The sequence below is a fragment of the Saimiri boliviensis genome, chromosome X (genome assembly GCF_048565385.1).
Source record: "Saimiri boliviensis isolate mSaiBol1 chromosome X, mSaiBol1.pri, whole genome shotgun sequence".
In the NCBI taxonomy this organism is placed as follows: domain Eukaryota; kingdom Metazoa; phylum Chordata; class Mammalia; order Primates; family Cebidae; genus Saimiri; species Saimiri boliviensis.
In genome coordinates, this window is record NC_133470.1 from 20,645,157 (window position 1) to 20,669,847 (window position 24,691).

At 40.4% G+C, this 24,691-nt stretch overlaps 1 protein-coding gene across 3 annotated transcripts; it reads left to right on the plus strand.

The window, feature by feature from the left end:
• The first annotated feature begins 3,535 nt into the window (after positions 1 to 3,535).
• On the plus strand, positions 3,536 to 23,562 carry PRDX4 (peroxiredoxin 4). 3 transcript variants are annotated; one of them, XM_010334863.3, is made up of 8 exons: positions 3,536 to 3,874; positions 7,897 to 8,014; positions 11,079 to 11,195; positions 15,071 to 15,193; positions 17,971 to 18,101; positions 19,256 to 19,290; positions 23,158 to 23,208; positions 23,451 to 23,562. In XM_010334863.3, the coding sequence occupies exons 1-7, from the start codon at positions 3,634 to 3,636 to the stop codon at positions 23,206 to 23,208; spliced, it is 816 nt and encodes a 271-aa protein (XP_010333165.1). In that variant the 5' UTR covers positions 3,536 to 3,633; the 3' UTR covers positions 23,451 to 23,562. The 3 variants fall into 3 exon arrangements, with proteins under 3 accessions (XP_010333165.1, XP_010333166.1, XP_003924143.1); XM_010334864.3 differs by having other exon boundaries at positions 23,158 to 23,204; XM_003924094.3 differs by lacking the exon at positions 23,158 to 23,208.
• The last annotated feature ends 1,129 nt before the right edge of the window (positions 23,563 to 24,691 follow it).

Sequence of the window (24,691 nt, forward strand, 5' to 3'; positions counted from 1 at the left end):
CCTGCCTCAGCCTCCCTAGTATTTGGGATTACAGGAGTGTACCACCACGCTCAGCTAATTTTTGTATTTTTAGTAGAGACAGGGTTTCACCACTTTGGCCAGGCTGGTCTTGAACTCCTGACCTCAGATGATCTGCTTGTCTCGGCCTCCCAAAGTGTTAGGATTACAGGCACAAGCCACTGTGCCCAGCCAAAATGTTTTCAAGCTCCCCAAGTGTTTCTGAGGTACATCCTTTGTTTGGAACCTGCCCCCTGTCTCTGATGGTTTTGTATTATTAATATGGGCTACTGACTCAAGCTGGATGGTGAATATCTTGAGGGCATGGTCCCCACCTCAAACTTCCTTGTTGATGTCACTGTGACATCATAATGTCTGCACAAATATCATTGGATGAAAGAAGTCAGAGCAACTGCCACCTAGAATGTCAGCTGCCAGGGGGCTCCAACAGAACTGAGGGACAACCAGAAGGTGCCTGAGAACTGGCCTATCTGGTCACTCTCTCCAGTGGGCCACTGGGCCCCACTTGGTGGGCAGTCCCTGCTGCCAGCTAGGGCATCTCAGTTCAGCCCAGAGCAAAGAGGTGTAGGGACATAACACTCTCCTCAAGCTTCCTTTCTCAGGTCCAAATTTAGAGGCCCTGTTTTGGGTCTAGAATTCACTGAGGCTTGTGGCTGTTTGTCCAACAGTCACCATGGATCACCGAAGCCGACTCCGGGGCACAGGTGTGAACCGAATCCCTGGGACTCAGTCCAGAGCCTCCCGGGCCCCACTCCCCTTCCACGTGGAACAGGAGGCCAGGGAAGGAGAAGACTGGGAGCGAGAGCCACCTCGTCAGAGACCTCCTGTCTATGAGCCACCAGAAAGTGAAGAGCTAACAGATAACGTTATGGGTAAGGACACAACCTCCCTCAGCAGAAGGAGGCTGGCTTGACCTTTTTTATCCTTTGCCTCCAGGAAGCAGGGGCCAGGAAGCAGAAAGCAGAGCATACAATGGGCAGAACAAGGGTGAGGGATGAGTTTGGAAAGGAGAGATTTTCTATCTGCCACAAAGGGTTGTTGTCACAAGGAGCAACTTGAAACTGAGGGTGCTTGGAATACTGTTATTAACAAAATCGAATGTTTGCAATGTCAAATGCTCACTGTGGGCCAGGTTCTTTGGGAAACAAAGATCAATTAGACATTGATTTCAGCTACAGAGTCCACAGTCTAGTAGAGGAAAGACAAACTTAGGATAGTTTCTGCAGGATTCAAAAAAGTAACAACAGGTGCTTACAGAAAAACAAACTTCACATGTTTTTACTTAATTGTGGTAGCGAAAAATTAAAACGATTGAACTCATGGAGATAGAGAGTAGAAGAATGGTTACTAAAGGCTGGGAAGGGTAGTGGAGGGCTGGGGAGGAAAGTGGGAATAGTTAGTGGGTACAAAAATATAGTTTGAATAAAAAAAGACCTAGTATTTGATAGCACAACAGCATGACTATAGTCAATAATCATTTAATTGTATATCTTAAAATAACTAAAAGAGTGTAATTGGATTGTTTCTAACACAAAGGATACATGCTTGAGGTGATGGATACCCCATTTACCCTTATGTGATTATTACATATTATATGCCTGAATCAAAATATCCCACATACCCCATAAATATATATATATATATATATGTACTATGTAACCACAAAAAAATTTTTTTAATTTAAAAAGAAAGATAACAAGCACTCACAGGAAGACAGAGCTCACCCTGGGAGCATACAGGCTCATGCCTGTAATCCCAGCACTTTGAGAGGGCAAGGTGGGTGAATCACAATTAGCCTGGCATGGTGGCATGCACCTGTAGTCCCAAAGGAGGAACGAGACTCCGTCTCAAAAAAAAAAAAATACACACCTAACGCAGGGTTAAGTTGCAACATTGCCTGTTTGCCCTACAGTTCCTTCCCGGCTGGAAAGGATACAGCTTTTCAGGTTAGACTTTTCTTCTCCAAGTTTTCTGGGCACCTGAAAAGGGCTCTGACTCCAGAGACGAGTCATGGCTGTTCACACACATTACTGCAAGGAAAAGAATAAGAAATATCTGTTAGAGGGAGAAAACACAAGCTATTCAGAGGCAGAAAGGTTAGTTTCCCTTTTGAGGGGCAGGGAGTGGCGTGGATGAGGCGGCTTTGTGGGAGAGATGGGCTTGGAAGGATGTCTAACAAGTGCTGGGGACGAGGGGCGTTGGCAGGAGGCCAGTCACTTCAATGGTGGGAAGCCAGCCATGGACGAAGCTGTGTGGAAGAAATAGGTGTCAAGGATGAGATGCCCTAAAACAGTGCTGAGGGAGTGAGGCCAGTCACCTGTGAAGTTTTGTGAACAAGACGGGCCCGGAAGGATGAACAGGGTCTAAAACAGTGCTGACGGTGGGAGGGCAGGAGGTCAGTCATAGTTGACGACACAAGGTGGTCTTCATCCAGTTGGTGGACGCTCGGTGGCCTGGGCCTGTTCCCAGTGCGCAGGCGCACACGGCAGGTTGCAGCGGGAAGGAGGGCAGGTGCCCACGGCCGGCAGGGGGCATGGCAGATGGGTGAGGAGAGCAGGGAAAAGCCCAGGGGTTGAGCGATCGGGTAATTATCAGAAGAAGGAACAACATTGTGCTAGGAGAGTTTTCTAGTAACTTTTCAAGTTTTCATTTAAAATTTTTTTAAAAAGCTGTATTTGAAACAATAGATTGGGTCACCAAAAACTGCCTGTTCGCCCCTGCCTACTGTAATGAGAGTAAATGGTTAGACCTATCCTAAGTTTTTCCAAGACTTAAAAGAGCTGCAAGTAGTAGGGAGAGTCAGGGCACTGTTCACACAAATCACTTCAAGAAAAAAAAATCAGTCTATTAGATCTCGAAACTTATATTCCTGTCTGTCTGGAACTTGGTAACCTTTAACCAACAACTAACTCCCCATTCCTTCCCTCTCTCCCCACCTCCCCTACTTTCCAGCCTCTGGTAAGCAGCAGGGTAAATACAGTCAGTAATACTGTATTGTATATTTCAAAATGAATAAGAGAGTACATTTGAAATGTCTCACCATAAAAGTCATAGGTAAACAAGGCAATGGATAAGTTAATTAATGTGATGTAATCATCCCACATTTGATACATATTTCAAAATACCACACTGCATCCCACGAAATGTATACAATTATGATTTGTCAATTAAACATAATTTTTAAAAATGTTGTGACTTTTAAAAAGCTTATTAGAAGTATAAAATGCAAGCCATTCACAAGGATATAGGTCAGATTCTGCTTGTGAGGGCCTTCTGTGCAGTGGTAAGGCTTTGTGGAAGTATGTCTAAAACAGCACTGAAGTCAGAAGACTTTGTCACAGCCTTCACAAAGTTAGGCGATGCGCCAGGTCCTGGCCCGCCGCGGGCGCAGGCGCAAATATAGGCTTGTTGGGGGAGGGGGCGGGGCCGGCGCCCACGTGGCGGGGAGGGAGGGGAGCGGAGGGGAGGGCGGAGGGGGGAGAAGGGGGCGGAGCAGGTCTCGCGAGGCCGCGCCCCGGCTCGGCTCGCGCGGGCGTAGTGCACGCGGTTGTGGCCGCCTGGCGGCGGGAGAAGCCGCACTCGCGCCAACGGACGTGTTTCTGCGCTCGCGTGGTCATGGAGGCGCTGCCGCTGCTAGCCGCGACGACTCAGGCCCATGGCCGGCAATTAAGGCTGCTTCTGCTGCCGCTACTGCTGTTCCTGCTGCCTCCTGGAGCTGTGCAAGGCTTGGAGACAGAGGAGAGGCCCCGGAACCGCGAAGAGGAGTGCCACTTCTACGCGGGTGGACAAGTGTACCCGGGGGAGGCATCCCGGGTGTCAGTCGCAGACCACTCCCTGCACCTAAGCAAAGCCAAGAGTAGGTGGTGTCCCGTCAAAGGCGGGGGGGTTGGGAGGTGGGGTGACTCCCGAGACACGTGTATTCTGGTTACACCTCGGGAGCCTGGGCTTGGGCGGCACCCCCTGAGCTGCCTCCGGGCCCTGGGCTGGCCTGGTACTCTCTTAGGAGGGCGGGGAGGGGATTAAAGAGTAATTCTAGCTGTGAAGAAAGGGATGGTTTCCACTGATCAGATTTTAGAAGAGGTAGTGGTTACCCCAAAAGCCGCAGCTGAGGGAAAGTGGGTGGCCCTAGTCCCGGGTTTGCATCGAGGATGTTGTGCAAACTAAAACAGTTCCTGAAACATCTCAAAGTGCCTGCAGCACATCCCGTCTCTTTCAGGTACTATTTCAGTGAATGAAGGAAGACACTGATGGGTTGAATAATGATTCACAGAAAGTTTGATTAAACAAAAGTTGCTAAACACAGTGCTCGGGAGGTCAAATGTTTCGGTTTTTTGTTTGTTTGCATCTTACAAAGATTATTAGTAAAAGCGACCTTCCCCAAAGCCTGTGTAGTTAATGGATATTCTTTACGTTTCTCAGATAGGAAGAACCAATTACAGAGTTTACTTCTGAGGGAAATGGGGCAAAAGGAGGTTAGAAGTAATGCATTTGGGTTGATGGTAAACCTCGTGGGAAATTTGTGTCCTGACAATTTGGTTTTTGATTATTTGCATTTCAGTCCAATGTACAAAATGACACGTCACTTTCAGGAATGACACGTCAGACGAAGTAGTTACTGTGAAAGTTGTGGCCTACTACATCTGGATGTTAAAATTAACCAAAAACAAGTGATCAGTGGCAATAGATAGAGGCTGTTTCTTGCTTGCTTTTCAGTAACCTGCTTTTTCTACAGACCATTTGACATTCTGTAGGTGTGTAGTTGGCTTTTGTCGTTCAGTTACAGCATGTTCCATGCCAGTATTCAGTGAAAAAAGTAATGCTTCACAATTCCGAATCCCTAGAGTTAAATGGAATGTTGTTTTGACTTTGGATGGGGTGAGAGTGATAAATGAGAAAAACTGTTTTGTCGTCTTAAACATTTATAGTTCTTACTTACTGAAAGTTAACTACTTTGAGATTTTTTTTTTTTTTTAGAAGGAGTCTTGCTCTATCACCCAGGCTGGAGTGCAGTGGTGCGATCTCAGCTCACTCCCAGATTCAAGCAATAATTCTGCCTCAGCCTCCCAAGTAGCTGGGACTACAGGCGCAAGCTACCACACCCAGCTAATTTTTGTATTTTTAGTAGAGACGGGGTTTCACCATATTGGCCAGGCTGGTCTCGAACTCCTGACCTCGTGATATGCCCACCTCTGCCTCCCAAAGCGCTAGGATTACAGGTGTGAGCCACCACACCCGGCCTACTTTGGGATTTTTAAGAAAACTGGTCTTAAAATACTAAAATCGTAGTATTTCCAAGTCCCACTGGTTTTACTTGCCTGGGAAGGTATTTTAAACATATCAGCCAGTTAAGTGTTTACTTACATTACATGTATTTCCCATAAGAAACAAATCCATTTCAAAACTTTTCCTTTACCAGTAAAACTTAAAATTGTAGTTATTTACTACATTTCTCTGTCACATGTAGTCTTATCTAGAATTAAAAATACAAAGACTTTTATTAGTAAAGACTATGGCGCCATTAAGTCCATATTTTCAAATAATTTTTAGTAATGTCAAAAACTCTTCATAATTAATTTACTATTTAAGGAGAAAAAAAGAAAAGGGGAGGATGCAACATAACAAGCTTGTGTTTAAAAAAGAATGGAAAGGCACAGTGGCTCACTCATAGAATCTCGGCACTTTAGGAGGCCAAGGCAGGCAGATGACCTGAGGTCAGGAGTTCAAGACCAGCCTGGCCAACATGGTGAAACCCCATCTCAACTAAAAATACAAAATTAGCCAGGTGTGATGGTGCATGCCTGTAATCCCATCTGTGGGGGTTTGAGTCATAAGAATCCCTTGAACCCGGGAGACAGAAGTTTCAGTGAGCCCAGATCACACCACTGCACTCCAGCCTGGGCGACAGAATAAGACTCTGTCTCAAAAAAAATAAATAAATAATTAAAATTTTAAAAAATAAAAAAGACTGGAAGGACAGACATCAGAACCTTAACAGTAGTTAAGTTGATGGGAGTTATGGAGAGAGGGGGTTTAAGTATTCTTTGTACTTCTCTGCATTTACCAGAATCTTCATGTTAATTACATAATTTATATTCAAGACAATTTTTGTTTTTTTAATAAATGCAAGGGGTTGCTTTGGGAATTCCACTTATAGATCTTAGCAAAGTAACTACCATTCTTCACCAAATATTTCCAAAATCTATTTTCAGAACAAAAAATTTTTTTTCAAATACAGTTTTTCCAGTATGCTAAAAGCATTAAGGCATGTCATTGTAACAGATCGTTACAATTTATTATAACCTCTCACTTGAGTAGCGTTTTAAGTAATTTATTTAAACTTTATATAATTGAAAACCCTTCTGCTGTCTATTTCTCCCTCCTGGCCTTTACCTAATCAGGTATGAGGTAGGCTGCTGGCTCAAGATAAATGATCATATGTCATACATTAATTTTTCAGAGAAATTCATGTTGTCTGTCTTTATTTTGGAGTGACCATAAATGGTGGCTCTTACAGAAAAGAATAAGCCTTACTTTCTAGGAACCTTAGCCAAACTTGGAAGCAACTATTGACATCAATTTATGTAAGGGGTCTAAAAGTGTGAGTGCTATCTGAATGTGTTAACAGAGCATGAAGGTGCATTATTATCTAAGTGTGTTGGCTAAAATTACTGTATGCGCTTACAAGAGAGCAGCATGAACTGTTCAGTTTCCATTGGGTCACTTGAAACCTGTTCAAGGGAGTCTTCTTTCAGAGCCCTCTTGGAAAATGATCCCATGGTCTGGGATTTTATACTTCTAGCCTAACACATTTGTACATTCCCTCCTCGTTTTGTGTAGCAGCAGGTGCTCCATGTGTACGTCAGAAGCTGGCCAAACTAAATTAGTACGTCTGGAAAACTGCCATTAGAAAAAGGAAAATCTAATTATTTGAAATACAGGAAGTTGACAACTTGAAGTGGAGCTATAGTGAAGTATCCAGGAGGGTTTAGTGCAGTGTGGAATTTAAGAGGTCTGTGAGCATGAATAGGGGGAAAAGATATTTATTTTCACTAACCCCCAATTTTTTTTTTCTTTTTGAGACAAGAGTCTTGCTCTTGTTGGCCAGGCTGGAGTGCAATAATGCTATCTCGGCTCACCACAACTTCCACTTCCCGGGTTCAAGTGATTCTCCTGCCTCAGCCTCCTAAGTAGCTAGGATTACAGGTGCCCGACACCACGCCTGGCTAATTTTTTGTATTTTTAGTAGAGACGGGGGTTTCGCTATGTCAGTCAGGCTAGTCTTGAACTCCTGGCTTCAGGCAATCCACGTGCCTCAGCCTCCCAAAGTGTTGGGATTACAGGAGTGAGCCACCATGCCTGGCTGAATCAGTTATCTTCTTGCTATATTGTGGTTATTGCAGGTATCCTGAAACACGATTTTTGCTTGTTATCTTAGGTAGTTGCCAGATCATGACTAGATCTTGCAGTTTTGAAGTGTTATAGAACACATGTATTATGATAGCACCAAGTTTTTAATATTTTGATAATTGCATTTAAATACAGTTGGTTTCTTTTGTAATTATATGTATTTTCCTTTTTGATTCAATAACACTCTTTTAAGAAGTCTAGCCAGGCGCGGTGGCTCACGCCTGTAATCCTAGCACTTTGGGAGGCTGAGGCAGGCGGATCACCTGAGGTTAGGAGTTTGAGACCAGCCTGACCAATATGGTGAAACCCTGTCTTGGGGAAAGAAAAAAAAAAAAAAAGTCTGTAAGCTTCACCAGACTGCCAAAGAGATCTAAAGGTAGCCCTGATTTTTAGTAATTTTCTAAAGATGTCCTTCTGCCATTCCACCAACTTTCTCAGTGTTACAGAACATCATGTATTTTTCCTTCTTAGTTTCCAAGCCAGCACCCTACTGGGAAGGAACAGCTGTGATCGATGGAGAATTTAAGGAGCTGAAGTTAACTGATTATCGTGGGAAATATTTGGTTTTTTTCTTCTACCCACTTGATTTGTAAGTAATACATGTAAACTGCAGCTAGTAAAATCTGTCTTTATCAATTATTTTTCTGGAATATCAAACAAATTATTTTGTTCAGCTCTTGGTTTTTAAAAAGGCAAGCTGAAGTAAAGAAATGTATTTTAAAAGGTAACATCTACCATATATTTCAGAGTCATAACACACTGACCTCAATACTTATATCTACATGATTAGGTTTTGGTAATAGAATAAGTAGAGGAAAGCTACAAGATATTTATTAAGCTATAACTAATAAGCAAGAAAATGGACCGATATTTTAGAAAGCATTTAATAGCAAGACTTATGCCATAATTCTTTTTAATGTATCTTTGTTAATTAGAGATACATTAAAAAGAAATACATTAAGCCATTTTCTCTAGTGAGACCATGTAACGCTGGTTTTTCCATTTTTATTCTTTGCTGCTTCTATTGCTTTTCTGGGATTTGAATATTTTGTTGAAAATGTTCTATACTGCTTAAGGAATAAGGAATAACCTGTTAATATGTTATGGTTATTATGGGATTTCTTGTCTTTCTTTAACTCTGTAACAGAGAGCATTTTTGTATATGGTCAGAAAGTTGACTCAAAGTAAATGCTCTTACAGCTTTATTCACATTGAGGATTTAATTTTATTTTACAAAACATTATTTTGAGTGTTTTTCAAAACTCATGAAAGTGAAAAGAGACTAAAAAGAGTTATGTCCATTTTTATCTTTTTATTCTCTTGGAACTTACTTTTTGGTTACAAAAAGTAACTAAAAGGTTCCTTCTCTTATCTTTGCCACTGTGCCTTTTTCCATTAGGACTAATCTAGAACTGCATAGATCAAATTTAAACTTGCAGGGAGGGTATACTTAAGCTCATTTCTATAGGTTGTTTCGAGGCCAGGGATTAACAGACTTTTTTTGATGGATATGGCCTGTTGAACGGTTTGCCAACCCCCACTCTAAGCCAAATAGGAAGAATTCTCATGAAAATTATTACATTGAGACTAAAATTATGAGTCTGCATAATATATAATCTTTTAGTAAGAACTTGTTTCTAATCAACTCATACTGTGACTGGATTTTTTTTAAGTATAGCTTAATTTCTAATAGAAAGCAGAAGTCAAAATTTCAATAGATATAAAAAATTTTCTGCTACCTTAGACTAATGTAGCAGAAAAATATGTTAATGTAATAGACTAATGTAATAGTCTAATGTAGCAGAAAATTATGTTCTGTTTCTCCATTGTTATTCAAAACTCCATATTGGGCAAGAGATAGTTAATTGGAGTATGGTGTTAGCAATGGTCTTCTGGGATAAGGAGCTAAGATAGCTTCTTCCTGTTTTCATGTAATGCTGGACTGGGCCTGCTTACAGAAGGAAAAATCCTGGGGCATTTGCCACAGTCTACAAGGAGGAAAGTTACAAACATAACCCTTCAGTTTCCTGCCAAAACTTTTTCACTAAGAAGTTGGTCAAATGTGTCTCTAGGTAGCATTCCTTGAAATAAGAAGAAGGAAGTCAGAGGCTGGGTGCAGTGGCTCACTCCTATAATCCCAGCACTTTGGGAGACCAAGATGGGCAGATCACCTGAGGTCAGGAGTTCCAGACCAGCCTGGCCAATATGGTGAAACCCCATCTCCACTGAAAATACAAAAAAATTTAGCCAGGTGTGGTGGTGGGTACCTGTAATCTCAGCTACTCGGAAGGCTGAGGCAGGAGAATTGCTTGAACCCAGGAGGCGGAGGTTGCATTAAGCCAAGATCACACACCACTGCACTCCAGCCTGGATGACAGAGTGAGACCCTGCCACTGGAAAAAAAAAAAAAAAAAAAGGAAGGCTGAGGCTCACTGTTCCTACCCTTTAGAAACTATTTAAAATACATAGTATAACCCAGGTCTCCAGGGACATCATCCTAGATTAGAACTGTCTACTAGCACATGACTAAAATAAAACATGTTAAAATCCTGTATTGGGCTCTGGTAGGAATCTGCCCCCTAACTAAGTCTATGCTTTTCAAACTTTCTTGACCATGTCTCACAGTAGGAAATACATTTTTTATTACTAGCCAGTACACAGGCGCATATATATATATATATATATATACACACACACACACACACACACACACACACACAGTAACATTCAGTCTTTATGCACCAACGCAGCCATGCCCCTTGAAATACTGAAATACCCTCATATCATGTGGTAAATAGCCACTTCCCTTCCCTCCCCAACAAGTTAGTCCTCCTGCCTGGTGCCTTTCAGAAACCTCCAGAACTAAAGCCAGCTTTGGGTGAAAATTGTTAAATATTTTGAATATCACTGTTGAATACAAATACATATATGTATTTGTATATACAAACATGTTTCATAATTTACCCTTACTATGTATGATATAGTCTCGTATTTTCTATTAGATTTCACTTTTTAAAAATGTTTAGAACTCAGTTGATTTAAGGAGTCCCTACCATGGTTTGAAAAATACCACTCTAGTATTCTCTAAACATGGCCTTCTGACAACATGAGGGTATTAAGGCATAAAATCCCTGGCTGCACAGGACTGCTAGACAAGGTAGAAGAGAATCTTATCAAGAAAGGAGGGGGAGTACTAGAAAACATTGCCTTCTCTCCAGAATATGGATAGATGCATCCAGCTCATAGGGTTGGTGTAGGAATATCAAAAACAACAGTAAAATGATGTAAAATTTGTACAGATCCTTTGAAAGCTGTAAAGTACTATGTACACAAAAGCCATTATTAAATAACAGCTAATAAAATGGGGGTTGGCTACTGCTATAAGGGAGGAGGGAACATTGGTTGACTACTGATCTATTGAGTTGTAATAAGAAAGTTTATTGAGATGTAGTTGGGAACTCTGTAATATGTTTTGTTATTGAATATTTGATCAAATGACAGTCTTTTAGACTACATTTTGAAAAGGTTCATATATAAAATTGTTCTTAATGTGCATTTTTATTACTGAAGGTATTAGTAAAAATTGTTGTTTGAAAGTTTAGGTATATGCTTATTTGGAGAATACTGATTTTTTTTTTCTTTTTACCTTTCAGCACGTTTGTGTGTCCAACTGAAATTATCGCTTTTGGCGATAGACTTGAAGAATTCAGAGCTATAAATACTGAAGTGGTAGCGTGCTCTGTTGATTCACAGTTTACCCATTTGGCCTGGTCAGTATCTTACAATTGTAGAAAAAAAGAATGGATTTACTCTTAAAGTATGGGCAGATAACTCTTGACATGATATAATAAGAATATAGTCATTTATCATACAATTCAGGAATAGATTTATCTAAGAGTAATACATGCATCTACATGTTTTCCAGGTTTAAAAAAAAAAGAAGAGTAATATAATCAGCTGCTGTAGTAAAAATGCTTAAGGATTTTATTCTAAAATTAGGGGAAAAGTTTATGATTACTTTATTATGATAAATTGGGCTACCATAATCTGGAGAAAAAAAAAATCTTTAAAATATGCCATTTCTTGACAGATACAGGTGAGGGGACGGAAGGCGGCAAACCACACTGCCATGTGTGTACCTATGCAACAATCTTGCATGTTCTTCACATGTACCCCAAAACCTAAAATGCTATTTTAAAAAAAATGCCATTTCTCTGTTACATAGTTATATAGTCAAACTCAGCTTTTATGATTTTCAAGAAACAATTTAACTTAAATTTTTAAGAATTTATTAATCATTAAAAGAGGGTCTACCTAAATTCGTTGTAAAGAATTGCAAATTAAAATGACAGGAGATGCCAATTTTCCCTGTCTCATTGGCCAAGATTTAAAAGATTGAAAAAATTTATCTACTGTGGACAAAAATTAAAGAAATGGTACTCACACACAGCTGTTCAGCATTTCTGGAGAGCAGTTGGGCAACATGTCTCAAAATTGGAAATTTACATGTTAATGTGAGTTTTTAATAGCGTCCACAGTCTTGTGCAGAAAACTTTGTACACAATAAAAACTATTCGGAATTATTTTGGTTTTAAAACATAATGTTCAATTTATGAAAGTTACAAATTTAAGACACAAGTTTTTTATATTTCTAATCGTGTATATGTGTATATAACAAATTTTCATTGGTTGGGGAGCTACAATTTAATTAATTACATTTCCCTAAGAAATTAATTCCCCTAAGTATTTTTAAATGCAGTTATATATTTAATATATTTGAATTCCTTAAGTATCTCAATTTTCAGACAAAACTTCCCAAATACTTCAGTAGTTCTAATGTGCCAAATTCTCTTAAACATTATAAATAACTTATGCAAACAATATGTATGGCATATTTGGGGACAAAAAAAAGAATAAATAACTTAGTATATAAATGTGTACTGATTATTTGTTAATATAAAAATATTGGCCGGGCGCAGTAGCTCAAGCCTGTAATCCCAGCACTCTGGGAGGCTGAGGCAGGCGGATCACGAGGTCAAGAGATCGAGACCATCCTGGCCAACATGGTGAAACCCCATCTCTACTAAAAATACAAAAATTAGCTAGGCATGGTGGCATGCGCCTATAGTCCCAGCTACTCAGGAGGCTGAGGCAGGAGAATTGCTTGAACCCAGGAGGCAGAGGCTGCGGTGAGCCAAAATTGTGCCACTGCACTCCAATCTGGTGCCTGGCGACAGAGTGAGACTCTGTCTCCAAAAAAAAAAAAAAAAAAAAAAAAATAGCCTGGCATAGTGGTTCACACCTATAATCCCAGCACTTTGGTAGGTCAAAGCAGGAGAATCACTTCAACCCAGGAGTTGAAGACCAGCCTGGGCAAAATAGTGAGAACCCCATCTATACAAAAAATTTAAAAAATTAACCAGATGTGGTAGTGCATGCCTATGGTCCCAGCTACTCAGGAGCCTGAGATGGGAGGATCACTTGAGCCTAGATGGTGAGGCTGCAGTAAGCCAAGAGCATACCACTGCAACCAGCCTGGACAACAGAGTGAGATCCTGTCTCAAAAAAAATATAATAAGATATGGCTTAATTTGCTTTATTACTTCCTTAAAAAAAAAAAAAAAAAGACGGGGGTCTTAACTATGTTGCCCAGGCTGGAGTGCAGTAGCACAATCAATCCTAGCTCCCTGCAGCCTTGAACTCCTGGGCTCCAACAATCCTTCTACCTCCCCAAATAGCTGGGTGCAAGCTTGCACCACCATGCCTGACTATTTTATTTTTATTTTTGTAGAGATGGAGTCTTGCCATGTTGCCAGGCTGTGCTTCATCACTTCTATGTAGTAATTCTAAATCTTCCAAGGATCAAAATGCATAATCACTAAGGAAAAAGTTATGTCATCCCAAATAATTTGGGATTTCTTTCCCAAGGAAATTTGGGGATATATTTTCATCTGGATAGGTTTCACATCAACCAGAGATTTTTACTTGGGTGTCAGAACCGGGGCTATAGATACCTGGAGCAATGTTGGTTTGTTTCCTAGCTGCTGTATCAGTAGCCTGCTGTTAGGGCATCAGCCCATGTCTCCTGGTTTCAAGTTACAGAATACAGATCAAGCATCCCTAATCTGAAATCTGCAGTGTTCCAAAAGTCGGAATTTTTTGAATGCTGACATGAAGCTCAAAGGAAATGCTTAGTGAAGCATTTCAGAGTTCAGATTAGGGATGTTCAAACTAGTAAGTATGCAGATATACCACAATCAGAAAAAAATCTTAAATCCAAAACACTTCTGGTCCCAAGCACTTCCGATAAGGGATACTTAGCCTGTACTGAAATCTGAAGACTGATGCATCTGATATTATAACTAGCTTCCTTCACTGCTTCAGGTGGACTTTGCATTTCTTTGTCTCTCAGAATATTAAAATGTCATCCATTTGTATCCTGCCTATCTCTTCAGGGCTTTGTCTTATGATCACACTAAGTTTATGCTTATGGTACTATGTATCTTTTGATCTCTCAGTTTTACTTTCAGAAATTAATTAGACAAGTATACAAAAGTAAGAATACAAGATTGTTTCAGCAGTGTTTATAAAGCAAAAAAAAAAAAAAGGTAAATGGTTTAAATCTCCATCATGGCGATTAGTAAGATATAGTACAGATGGTCCCCACTTATGATAGTTCAACTTACAATTTTTCAACTTTACAGTGGGTTTCTGAGATAGTAAATGCATTTTTAGCTAACGATACTTTCAACTTATGTGTTTATCAAGACATACCCCATCATAAATCGAGGAGTATCTGTGTATCCATACATTAAAAATGTGTTGTAGACCGGGCATGGTGGCTCACGCCTGTAATCCCAGCACTTTGGGAGGCCGAGGAGGGTGGATCACCTGAGGTCAGGAGTTTGAGACAGCCTGCCCAACATGGTGAAACCCTGTCTCAACTAAAAACACAAAAGTCAGCCAGGTTTGGTGGCACATGCCTGTAATCCCAGCTACTTTCAAGGCTGAGGCAGAAGAATCACTTGAACCCAGGAGGCAGAGGTTGTATGCAGTGAGCTGAGATCATTCCACTGCACTCCAGCCTGGGCAACAGACCAAGACTCCATCTCAAAAAAAAAAAAAAAAAAATGTGTTTTAGGCTGAGCACAGTGGCTCACGCTTATGATCCCAGCACTTTAGGAGGCTGAAGCAGGAGGATTGCTTGAAGCCAAGAGTTCAAGACCAGCTTGGGTAACAAAGCTACACCTTATCTCTATTAAAAAAAAAAAAAAGTTTAAAATGTTAGCCAGGTGTGATGGTGTGTACCTGTAGTTCCAGCTTCCCAGGAGGCTGAAGCAGGAGGATCACTTCAGCCTAGAAGTTCTAGGCTACAGTGAGCTACAGTCATGCCACTGCCGTCCAGCCTGAGAGATAGAGCAAGACCCTGTCCCAAAAAAAAAAAAAAATGTGTTATGTATATATATAAAGGATATGAATATGTTAAATGGGAAAAGCAAGAAAACAGAAAGTATATTAGCCCGTTTTTGTTAGAGAAAGAGTATCTTTTGTTCAAGTGTGTGCATGTGCATGTACAGAGAAAGAGTGCTGTTTTAATACATGCTGTTTACTTAGCTCTGAGAGGTAAGTGTTCTGTTTGTTACAGGATTAATACCCCTCGAAAACAAGGAGGACTTGGGCCAATAAGGATTCCACTTCTTTCAGATTTGACCCATCAGATCTCAAAGGACTATGGTGTATACCTAGAGGACTCAGGCCACACTCTTAGGTACCTTTCGGTGTTTTTACATTATGACAAATCCAAGTGTGTTTATAATCCTTCTTGAAATAGATGTTACTTGTGAAATAGAAGAACCAATTTTGATCAGGAAATATTTTGAGGCCGGGCACAGTGGCTCAAACGTATCATCCTGGCACTTTGGGAGGCCAAGGTGGGTGGATTACTTAAGGTCAGGAGTTCGAGACCAGTTTTGCCAACATGGTGAAACCCTGTTTCTACCAAAAAATACAAAAATTACCCGGGCATGGTGGCGTACGCCTGTAGTCCCAGCTACTTGGGAGGCTGAGGTGGGAGAATTGCTTGAACCCAGGAGGCGGAGGTTTCAGTGAGCCCAGATCACGCCACTGCACTCCAGCCTGGGCAACAGAGTGAAAAAATATATTACTTTGCTCTATTTTTAAAATCTTGTAGACACTCTTTAAAATAAACTACTAAACTTAAACTATGTTAGTTTATATTAGCCCTACTAAAACTATGTTAGCATCATAGACTGTTAGAGCTGGAAGATTATTTAGAGGTCTTTGACCAACCCTGTCATTTTACAGATAAAAGAGCCAGATTTATAGAGTTCCATGATCTTAGCCAAAGTTATATAATTACTTAATTGCAGAGCCCAGACATAAACACAGGTCCCCCAACTCCTTGTCCATTTCTTTTTCCTTTTTTCCAAACTGACTCCAGTAATGCTTTTTTCTAAATACAAATGTCATACTACTTCGCAAACCTGTGTCTTTGGAGTAGGAAAAATTAAGGAAATATTTTACCTAGACGCTCTCACTGGGTTACTTGAGCTAACAAACATTGATAGAATTCTTTGAGGCCGGGCGCGGTGGCTCAAGCCTGTAATCCCAGCACTTTGGGAGGCCGAGGCGGGTGGATCACGAGGTCAAGAGATCGAGACCATCCTGGTCAACATGGTGAAACCCCATCTCTACTAAAAATACAAAAAATTAGCTGGGCATGGTGGCGCATGCCTGTAATCCCAGCTACTCAGGAGGCTGAGGCAGGAGAATTGCCTGAACCCGGGAGGCGGAGGTTGCAGTGAGCCGAGATCGTGCCATTGCACTCCAGCCTGGGTAACAAGAGCGAAACTCCGTCTCAAAAAAAAAAAAAAAAAGAATTCTTTGAAAAGGGGGCATTTTTAGTGTGAAACAGTTGTAATTTGGTTGTATTACTGATTTGCTTTTTAATGCCAATAATTTTTCTTAGATGTTTTCTGTAAAAGGGTCAGTATTTTATAGTCCTGTGTTTTTTTTATAACAAGTGTACTGGAATATAATTCACTTACAATACCCACTTAAAGAATACAGTTCAGCTAGGCTCAGTGGTTCATGCCTATAATCCTAGCAGTTTGGGAGACCTAGGTGGGAGGATCTCTTGAGCCCAGGAGTTTGAGACTAGCCTGGGTAACATAACAAGACCCTTGTCTTCTACAAAAAAAAATAAATTTTGTTTGTTAAATTAGCCCATTGTGGTAGCACATTCCTGTATTCCCAGCCTACACAAGAGGCTGAGATAAGAGGATCGCTAGAGCCTGGGAGTTCAAGGTTACAGTGAGCTATGATCACACCACTGCACTCTAGTCTGGGTGACAAGAGTGGGGCCCTGTCCCTAAAAAAAAAATTAAAAATAAAGAATACATTTCAGTGGTTTTTGTGTATTCACAGAGTCGTGCAACCATCACCACAATTTTAGAATGTTACATACTCCAAAAAACCCCATGGCCATTAGCAATCACTCTGTTTCCCCTAACCCACTTCCCCCAGCTTTAGGCAACCACAGATCTACTTTATGTCTCCATGGTTGCCTATTCTGGACTTTTCATGTAAATGGAATCCTACAATATGTGCTATTATGACTAGCCTCTTTCACACAGCATAATGTTCTCAAGGTTCATTGTATTGTATCATGTATTGCTACTGGTAGTTTCCCTTCTTTTGTACTTGCTAAGTCTTTATTGTCTTCGGCTTTCATAAAGGCTGTTACTAAGTCAATTCCCAAGCGTAAATACGCCCCCTAAAAGACCAAGGCAGTTTTAAAATGTGGAATCATTTGAACATTAACCAAGTAAAATTATTTAATGTTAGCTATATTGTTTGATTTGTGCCAGTAGTTTATTTTTTAAATTATTTTTTAAGGTTGGGCACAGTGGCTCACACCTGTAATACCAGCACTTTGGGAGGCCAAAGCACGTGGATTGCTTGAGTCCAGGAGTTTGAGACTAGCCTGGGCAACATGACGAAACCCTGTTTCTACAAAAAAATACAAAAATTAGCTGGACGTGGTGGCACACACCTGTAGTCCCAGCTACTCAGGAGGCTGTGGTGGGAGGATCACTTGAGCCCAGGAGGTTGAGGCTGCAGTGAGCTGAGATCGTGCCACTGCACTTCAGCCTGGGCAACAGAGTGCGATCCCGTCTCAAATAAATTATTTTTTATTTTTCAAAATAACACATGCACATCGTTTTTAAAAGTCAGATAATCTTCAACAACTATAAATACATGATACATTTCTTAGCCAAAAATAAATTTTTAAAGCTGCAGTTTTACAGTGATAATTCCAAATTACACAGTCAATTGGGGGAGTGATGTCCGAACAGGTGCTTGCACACATGTGTGTGCGTGTGTGTGTGTAACAATAGAGTAGGTAGGTAGTGTGGTGTTTGTTCTGTATAGCATCCTTCTGTGTGGATGGTATAGGAATGAAATTTACATTAATATGTAACTGAGAAGAAATGGCCTCACCTCTACCATTCTGTTTTACAGAGGTCTCTTCATTATTGATGACAAAGGAATCCTAAGACAAATTACTCTGAATGATCTTCCTGTGGGTAGATCAGTGGATGAGACACTACGTTTGGTTCAAGCATTCCAGTACACTGACAAACATGGAGAAGGTACCCCTCCCTTCTAACCTTTCGATTTTTTACTTTGAAGAATAGCATCATTAGTTTGGTTTCTTATCATAAAAGTAATCTGGATATTTCCAAAGTTTTCTGATTATTTACAAATTATTAGCAGATCTTTTTAGCAGACCAAATTATAATTTAAAGTGCTTTAACAAAATATCAGGCCAGGCATGGTGGCTCACACCTGAAATCCCTGCATTTTAGGAGGCCAAGGCGAGAGGATCGCTTAAGCTCAGGAATTCGAGACCAGCCTGGGCAACACAGTGAAACCTCACCTCTACTAAAAATCAAATATGTATATGTAACTAATATATTCTGCTTACTAAATAAGATGCAAAAATATTCATTATTTGCATAGTCCTTTTGGAGAAACTCAAAGAGAAAAGTTTCTGCTATTGCAATTTTTAAAATTAGGTTTCTGCAAGCTTACAGTGTGTCAATCTGGCAGTATTTAGTGATGTAGGTTTTATTTGCCTGTTTGCATTATTGAATTCAACTTTTTAAATAATGTAATCCTTGATCACTTCTCTGCCTTTCAGCTCAGATGAAGTATAATAATGTAATCCCTGGGCTTATTCAGTATCACACTTGTAATCTACAACTTCATCATTTTGCCAAAATAGAACATATTATATATTTCTTTTTAAAATGCCACTGAGTCACTGAGTCAGGATGCATTTGACAAACAGTGAATCTCTTTTGACAAACAGTGAATCATGTCATCAGTACAAAATACTGCAGGATACATGGCAAACAAGCTTACTGGAAGTTTATGTAAATTTGGAGGAATTTTTGCCATGCCTAGGCCTTTCAGCTCACCAGATTCCCAAACTTTCTAACTATATTAAAACAAACTTTCCCACTAAAACAAACTGGCAATCAGTTTGTTTTCTCATAGTTTAAATGTAACTAAACATAATCAGTAAAAATGAAAATAGCTGCCTGCTGATAAGCTCCATGACTAAAATTCCTTGGTGCGAACAGGCAGGCTAAAAGAAGTCATGTGCTCAGTGTTCTGGAAGTGTTCTTATTAGTATATTCTGTTAACTTCAGTTTCATATGGAAAGAGAAAAAGTCAGGAGTTGCTAAAGGTAACTGAATTTTGTTTTTAAACTGTCTTTGCCTATTTTTGTTCCTTTTAGTCTGCCCTGCTGGCTGGAAACCTGGTAGTGAAACAGTAAGTATATATTTTTTTTCCATTGAGGTGATGGCTAGAGTCAAAAAAAAATGCTAACCTTAGAATAATCTTTCCTCATTACTAGAACTCTCTTGATAAGTAAACATTGCTAAGCAGAAATCACAGAGTACAGACATTCTTTGGCCTGTAGGAAGAGTAGCTGAAACTGGACAAAGTAGAATGTGGGGCTTGATGCTGTGAATAGTAAAGCCAAATATACTGCAAAATATACATTCAAAAAACAAAGAAGAGCAGAGTGGAGACTTGGTAGAATAATTCAGAGGTCTTATAGGTCATGTATCGAATTTCTTCCTGTTTTGTGGACAGAGAAAACAGTCACAAGCAGAACCTTTCTATGCAATAATAAAAAGCTTTTGAGAAAATCTAGGTCATTACTGATGATAATGATTCTCTCCTTGTCATGAAGAAAGAAAAGATTGAAACATTGAAACAGGTATATTCTTTCATTTAGGAAGCTTTTTTTTTTTTTTTTTTTTTTTTTTGAAACAGAGTCTTGCTTTGTCACCCAGACTGGAGTGCAGTGGCATGATCTGGGCTCACTGCAACCTCTGCCTCCAGGGTTCATGCGATTCGCAGCCCCACAAGTAACTGGGTCTACAAGCCTGCACCACCATACCCAGCTAATTTTTATATTTTTTGTTAGAGACAGGGTTTCACCATGTTGTCCAGGCTGGTCTCAAATTCCTGGGCTCAAGTGATCCACCCTCCTCAGCCCCCCAGACTGCTGGTATTACAGGCGTGAGCCACTGTGCCTGGCCAGGAGGCTGTGTAATTTATAGATAATCCCTAAAGTAGTCTCCTCCCAAAATACAATTTAGAAACTTGCTTGAACCTTTTTAGGAAGAACATGTTTATCTTCTAAAAATCAGGAGTTTTACACAAACTGCAGTTGGGAAATTGGAAGATACTAGAGCATTAGAGGAAAAAATCATTACCTTTGGGTAAAAGAAAAATACAGACTCCTAAGACTTTTTTCCTTAGTAAACCAAAGAAAAGTCCCATTAGCCATAGAGAACCACTGGTAGAAACCTGCACTGTAACCTCAGGTGTGCCCCTTTCTGGTCCTTGAACATGCTAAGCTGACTCCTGCCTCAGGGCCTTTGCCCCTGCTGTTCTTTCTCTACTATATCTGCATAACTGGTTCCCTCTCTTTGCTCACCTTTCAACTCAAATGGCATCTTAGAAGTCTTTACTTACCACTTTATCCCCACCCTAGACATCCTCCAACCAACTTTTTTATTTTTTTGAGATGGAGTCTCACTCTGTCGCGTAGGCTGGAGTGCTGTGGCCCAATCTTGGCTCACTACAACCTGCACCTCCCAGGTTCAAGGATTCTCCAGCATCAGCCACCCAAGTAGCTAGGATTACAGGTGTGCCCAACCACAGCTAGCTAATTTTTGTATTTTTAGTAGAGACGGGTTTTCACCGTGTTGGCCAGGCTGGTCTCTCTGCTGTGTGCTGCGTTGTGCACTGCACAAGGTTTCAAAGACCTAAGAGGGAACGGTGGGGGATAAAGAAAGACACAAAGACAGACATAGAGAAAGCTGGACCAGGCGGTCTGGGAAAGTGAGGATGTCAGTTTATCCGGCCCCAACCTGTCTCAAAGTACTTTATTTTATATGTTGACAAAGCACATAGCAGAGGGAGGGTACAGTTACTTAGAACAGCCGGTGGTTATAATTCTCATACTTCAGTTAACATACTTCAGCTAACAACTACCTTGCAGCAAGGTCAGCGAAAGCTGGTTGTCTCTCTAGGTCCTTCTGCTCTTCAAGACATACACATTCTCCTATTATGGTTTCACTTCTCTGGAGTTCACCAGCGTTCACAGCAGCCTTGCTGCTGATCTCCGCAGAGTGGTTGGGCTACTCTGGCTCTCTACAGATCTGGATCTCCTGACCTCAAGTGATCCACCTGCCTCAGTTTTCCAAAGTGCTGGGATTACAGGCGTGAGCCAGTGCACCTGGCCCAACCAACCTATTTTTAAAAGCTTTATTACCACAATCTAAAATTCAAATTAGGATATAACTCCCAAGGGCAGGGACTTTTCGCTGTGTTGTTCACTAATAAATATTGCCTATCATAATACTCAGAATAGTTTCCATATAGCGAGTCTGTTGAAAGAATGTCCAAACACATAAATATATACAACTATTATTTGTCAATCAAAAATAAAATTAAAAAGAATGACCACATACAGTATGTGATAATACGTATGCATTTTTCCAGAGGGACAATCCATAGTTTTCATCAGATTCTCAAAGAGATTTGTGGCCTCCAAAAGTTAATCATGTAAATAGTCAACATGTTTTCTGAAATGTCCAGTACTCATCCTACAATCCCTTTCAGAGTTAATTTGTACTTCTTGGGAGCTCTCACTGATCTCTGGGAACTCGGACACCTAGCACATGCCTGTGATTGGTGGTGATGTTATTCATCAGTCACAGTTGGTTTTGCTGCATCTCCGGGGGAAGTGCCCCCTACCTTGAAGATGTGTCTTAAATGCTTTTTAAGGCTTCTTAAGCTGCTACCTAAGCCAGCAGCTTCTGATTCATATTTCTTTCTGTAAGCCTCATAATCAGTAAATGGAAAGTAACCTAATGACTGATTTATACTTTAAGGTACCTAGTGCTCAAGGTACTTTTTTTTTTTTTTTTTTCCTGAGACGGAGTTTCACTCTTGTTGCCCAGGCTGGAGTACAGTCACAAGATCTTGGCTCACTGCAACCTCCGCCTTCCAGGTTCAAGCAATTCTCCTGCCTCAGCTTCCTGAGTAGCTGGGATTACAGGCACAAACTACCACACCCAACTAATTTTTTTTTTTTTTTTTTTTTTTTTTTTTTTTGAGACGGAGTTTTGCTCTTGTTACCCAGGCTGGAGTGCAATGGCGTGATCTCGGCTCACCGCAACCTCCGCCTCCTGGGTTCAGGCAATTCTCCTGCCTCAGCCTCCTGAGTAGCTGGGATTACAGGCACGCACCACCATGCCCAGCTAAGTTTTTGTATTTTTAGTAGAGGCAGGGTTTTACCATGTTGACCAGGATGGTCTCGATCTCTTGTTCTCATGATCCACCTGCCTCGGCCTCCCAAAGTGCTGGGATTACAGGCTTGAGCCACCGTGCCCGGCCAATTTTTGTCTTTTTAGTAGAGACCAGGTTTCACTGTGTTGGTCAGGCTGGTCTCAAACTCCTGACCTCGTGATCTGCCCACCTCAGCCTCCCAAAGTGCTGGGATTACAGACATGAGCCACTGTGCCTGGCCTCAAAGTACCTTTAATGTATAATTTCAAATCCCATTTGAGATCCATCAGATCAACACATGGATGAGTAATTTTGCTATTGTAACGTTAACTGTGACCTCAAAGGCAAAGCTGTTTTGCACACCCATCAGAAATTGATTCAGAATCAGTGAATTACAAACATTACAATAAGTTGGTTTTTTTATGTTATTTTAAAAGTCGTGTGTAAAATTGGTCCCAAGTTGTTTTTATATATATAAAGATAGACATACTTTACCTATAACTAGTAGGTAACATAGTTAATGTGAGGTCAAATTACATTGGAAAATTTTTTTAAGTGTGACAGGTTTCTAAGGCTGTAGTGCTCTTGGAGGGAGCACAACAGTATTTACTCATTAACTATTGACAGTAGTGCTTGATGTTTTTGAGTTTGGGGGGTTTACTTTGCAGCTTGAGATTTAAAAGTTGTATTCTAGACTTTAGTAAGCCCTTAGTGAATACTTGCCCGCTTTACAGATGATTGTGGCATACCATCATTTTATCGGCAAATGATTTTTAAAGTACATTAACATCTGTAGCCATGCTCTCTCAATGTGTTTGACTTAATTAGATCAAACCTGAAGATGCCATGAAAGCCTGGTGGCCAAGAGAAGAGCTGTAAGTAAGTTTTGGGGTGCTTGAATACAGATGTTAATTTATTCTTAAAGAAAATAAATGAAAATATTTGTCTTTTGGAATAACTGAAATTAGTAGGTAGGACAAATCCCATTTTTTTCTCTAAATATACAATCTGATATACAAAAATAATCTTCAGTCAAGGCATGGGCAACTAATGTCAGACTACTAATGAGGTACTTTGGTTTTAAAATGAATAATTGCCTTTTTTGTTTTGTTTTTTAACAGATAATCCCAGATCCAGCTGGAAAGCTGAAGTATTTCGATAAACTGAATTGAAAAATACTTCAAGTTATGATGCTTGAAAGATCTCAATAAAGTTCGCGGTTGTATTAACACATTCTGCTGCAGTAGTAATTTCTTGGAGAATGTAAAAATCCACATCAGAGTCCAAAGATATTTAGTGTTCAAGTTAGACACTGATGCCAAAAGACAAGCAGTTCTTCTCTGTCTTTCCAAAGGAAGAAATGAGATTGAATCAAACTGAGTAATAGCAATAATGACATTTATGGAGTCCATGCCGTGCGCCAGGCACTGTGCTAAGCAGGTTAGGGGCATTATTTAACACAGCAACTCATTGAGTTCTTTCTTTATAGATGAGGAAACAAGTACAGGTAAATTACTTACCCCAAGTCACATAGCTAGCTAGCAAAGGCAAAATCCGACCTTGCACCCAGGCAAGCTAATTCTTGTTTCTGAACTCTTAACACTCCACTGTGGCTCACCCTCTCCATCCCTTTAAGGGTAGTGGTAAAGAACAGGTTGTGAACACACTCACCTTCCACGGTAATAGGAACAGCTGACCTGATGGCCCACTGCTCTGTAATAACAGAAAACCTCCCCCCACCCATCTCTAAATTTACATTTTCAACTTGTACCTAATTTCTAAGTAATAAGTTACATATTTATATTTAGTTTGACAAAATTTAAATTCTTAAATACATATAACTGGGCAGACATGGTGGCTCAGGCCTGTAAATTCCAGCACTTTGGGAGGCTGAGGCAGCTGGATCACCTGAGGTCAGGTGCGATCCTCCTGCCTCAGTCTCCCAAGTCGCTGGGACTACAGGCATGCACCAGCAGCATCATCTTCTTCTTTTTTTTAAATAGACGGGGTTTCACCATATTGGTCTGGCTGGTCTTGAACTCCCGACAGGAGATCCACCTGCCTTGGCCTCCAAAGTGCTTGGATTATAGGTGTGAGCCACCACGTCCGGCCTACATCTTCTTGATTAATAGTTTGCATTCTTTGGAGCTTCTCTAGCCTCCTGTTCATTTTAGTATGGTTTACAAGGATAGCTATTTGTAGGTCCACTCAAAAAAAAAAAGTCACTAAATGTTTCATTCAACATTTAGCAACATTGACCACCTAAACACTTGGCATACATCAATGACCAAACAACAAACTTCTGCCATCAAGGAGCTCAGTATTTGATTACTAAAGCAGGTGCTCATAGAATAGTAATTTC

What these genes read in the sequence shown, in the direction of transcription:
- PRDX4 (XM_010334863.3), top strand. Translation starts at nt 3,634, where the DNA reads ATGGAGGCGCTGCCGCTGCTAGCCGCGACGACTCAGGCCCATGGCCGG. An exon ending in TTCTTCTACCCACTTGATTT is followed by an intron (nt 8,015 to 11,078) that starts GTAAGTAATACA and finishes TTTACCTTTCAG; the next exon opens with CACGTTTGTGTGTCCAACTG. An exon ending in GGAAACCTGGTAGTGAAACA is followed by an intron (nt 19,291 to 23,157) that starts GTAAGTATATAT and finishes TGACTTAATTAG; the next exon opens with ATCAAACCTGAAGATGCCAT.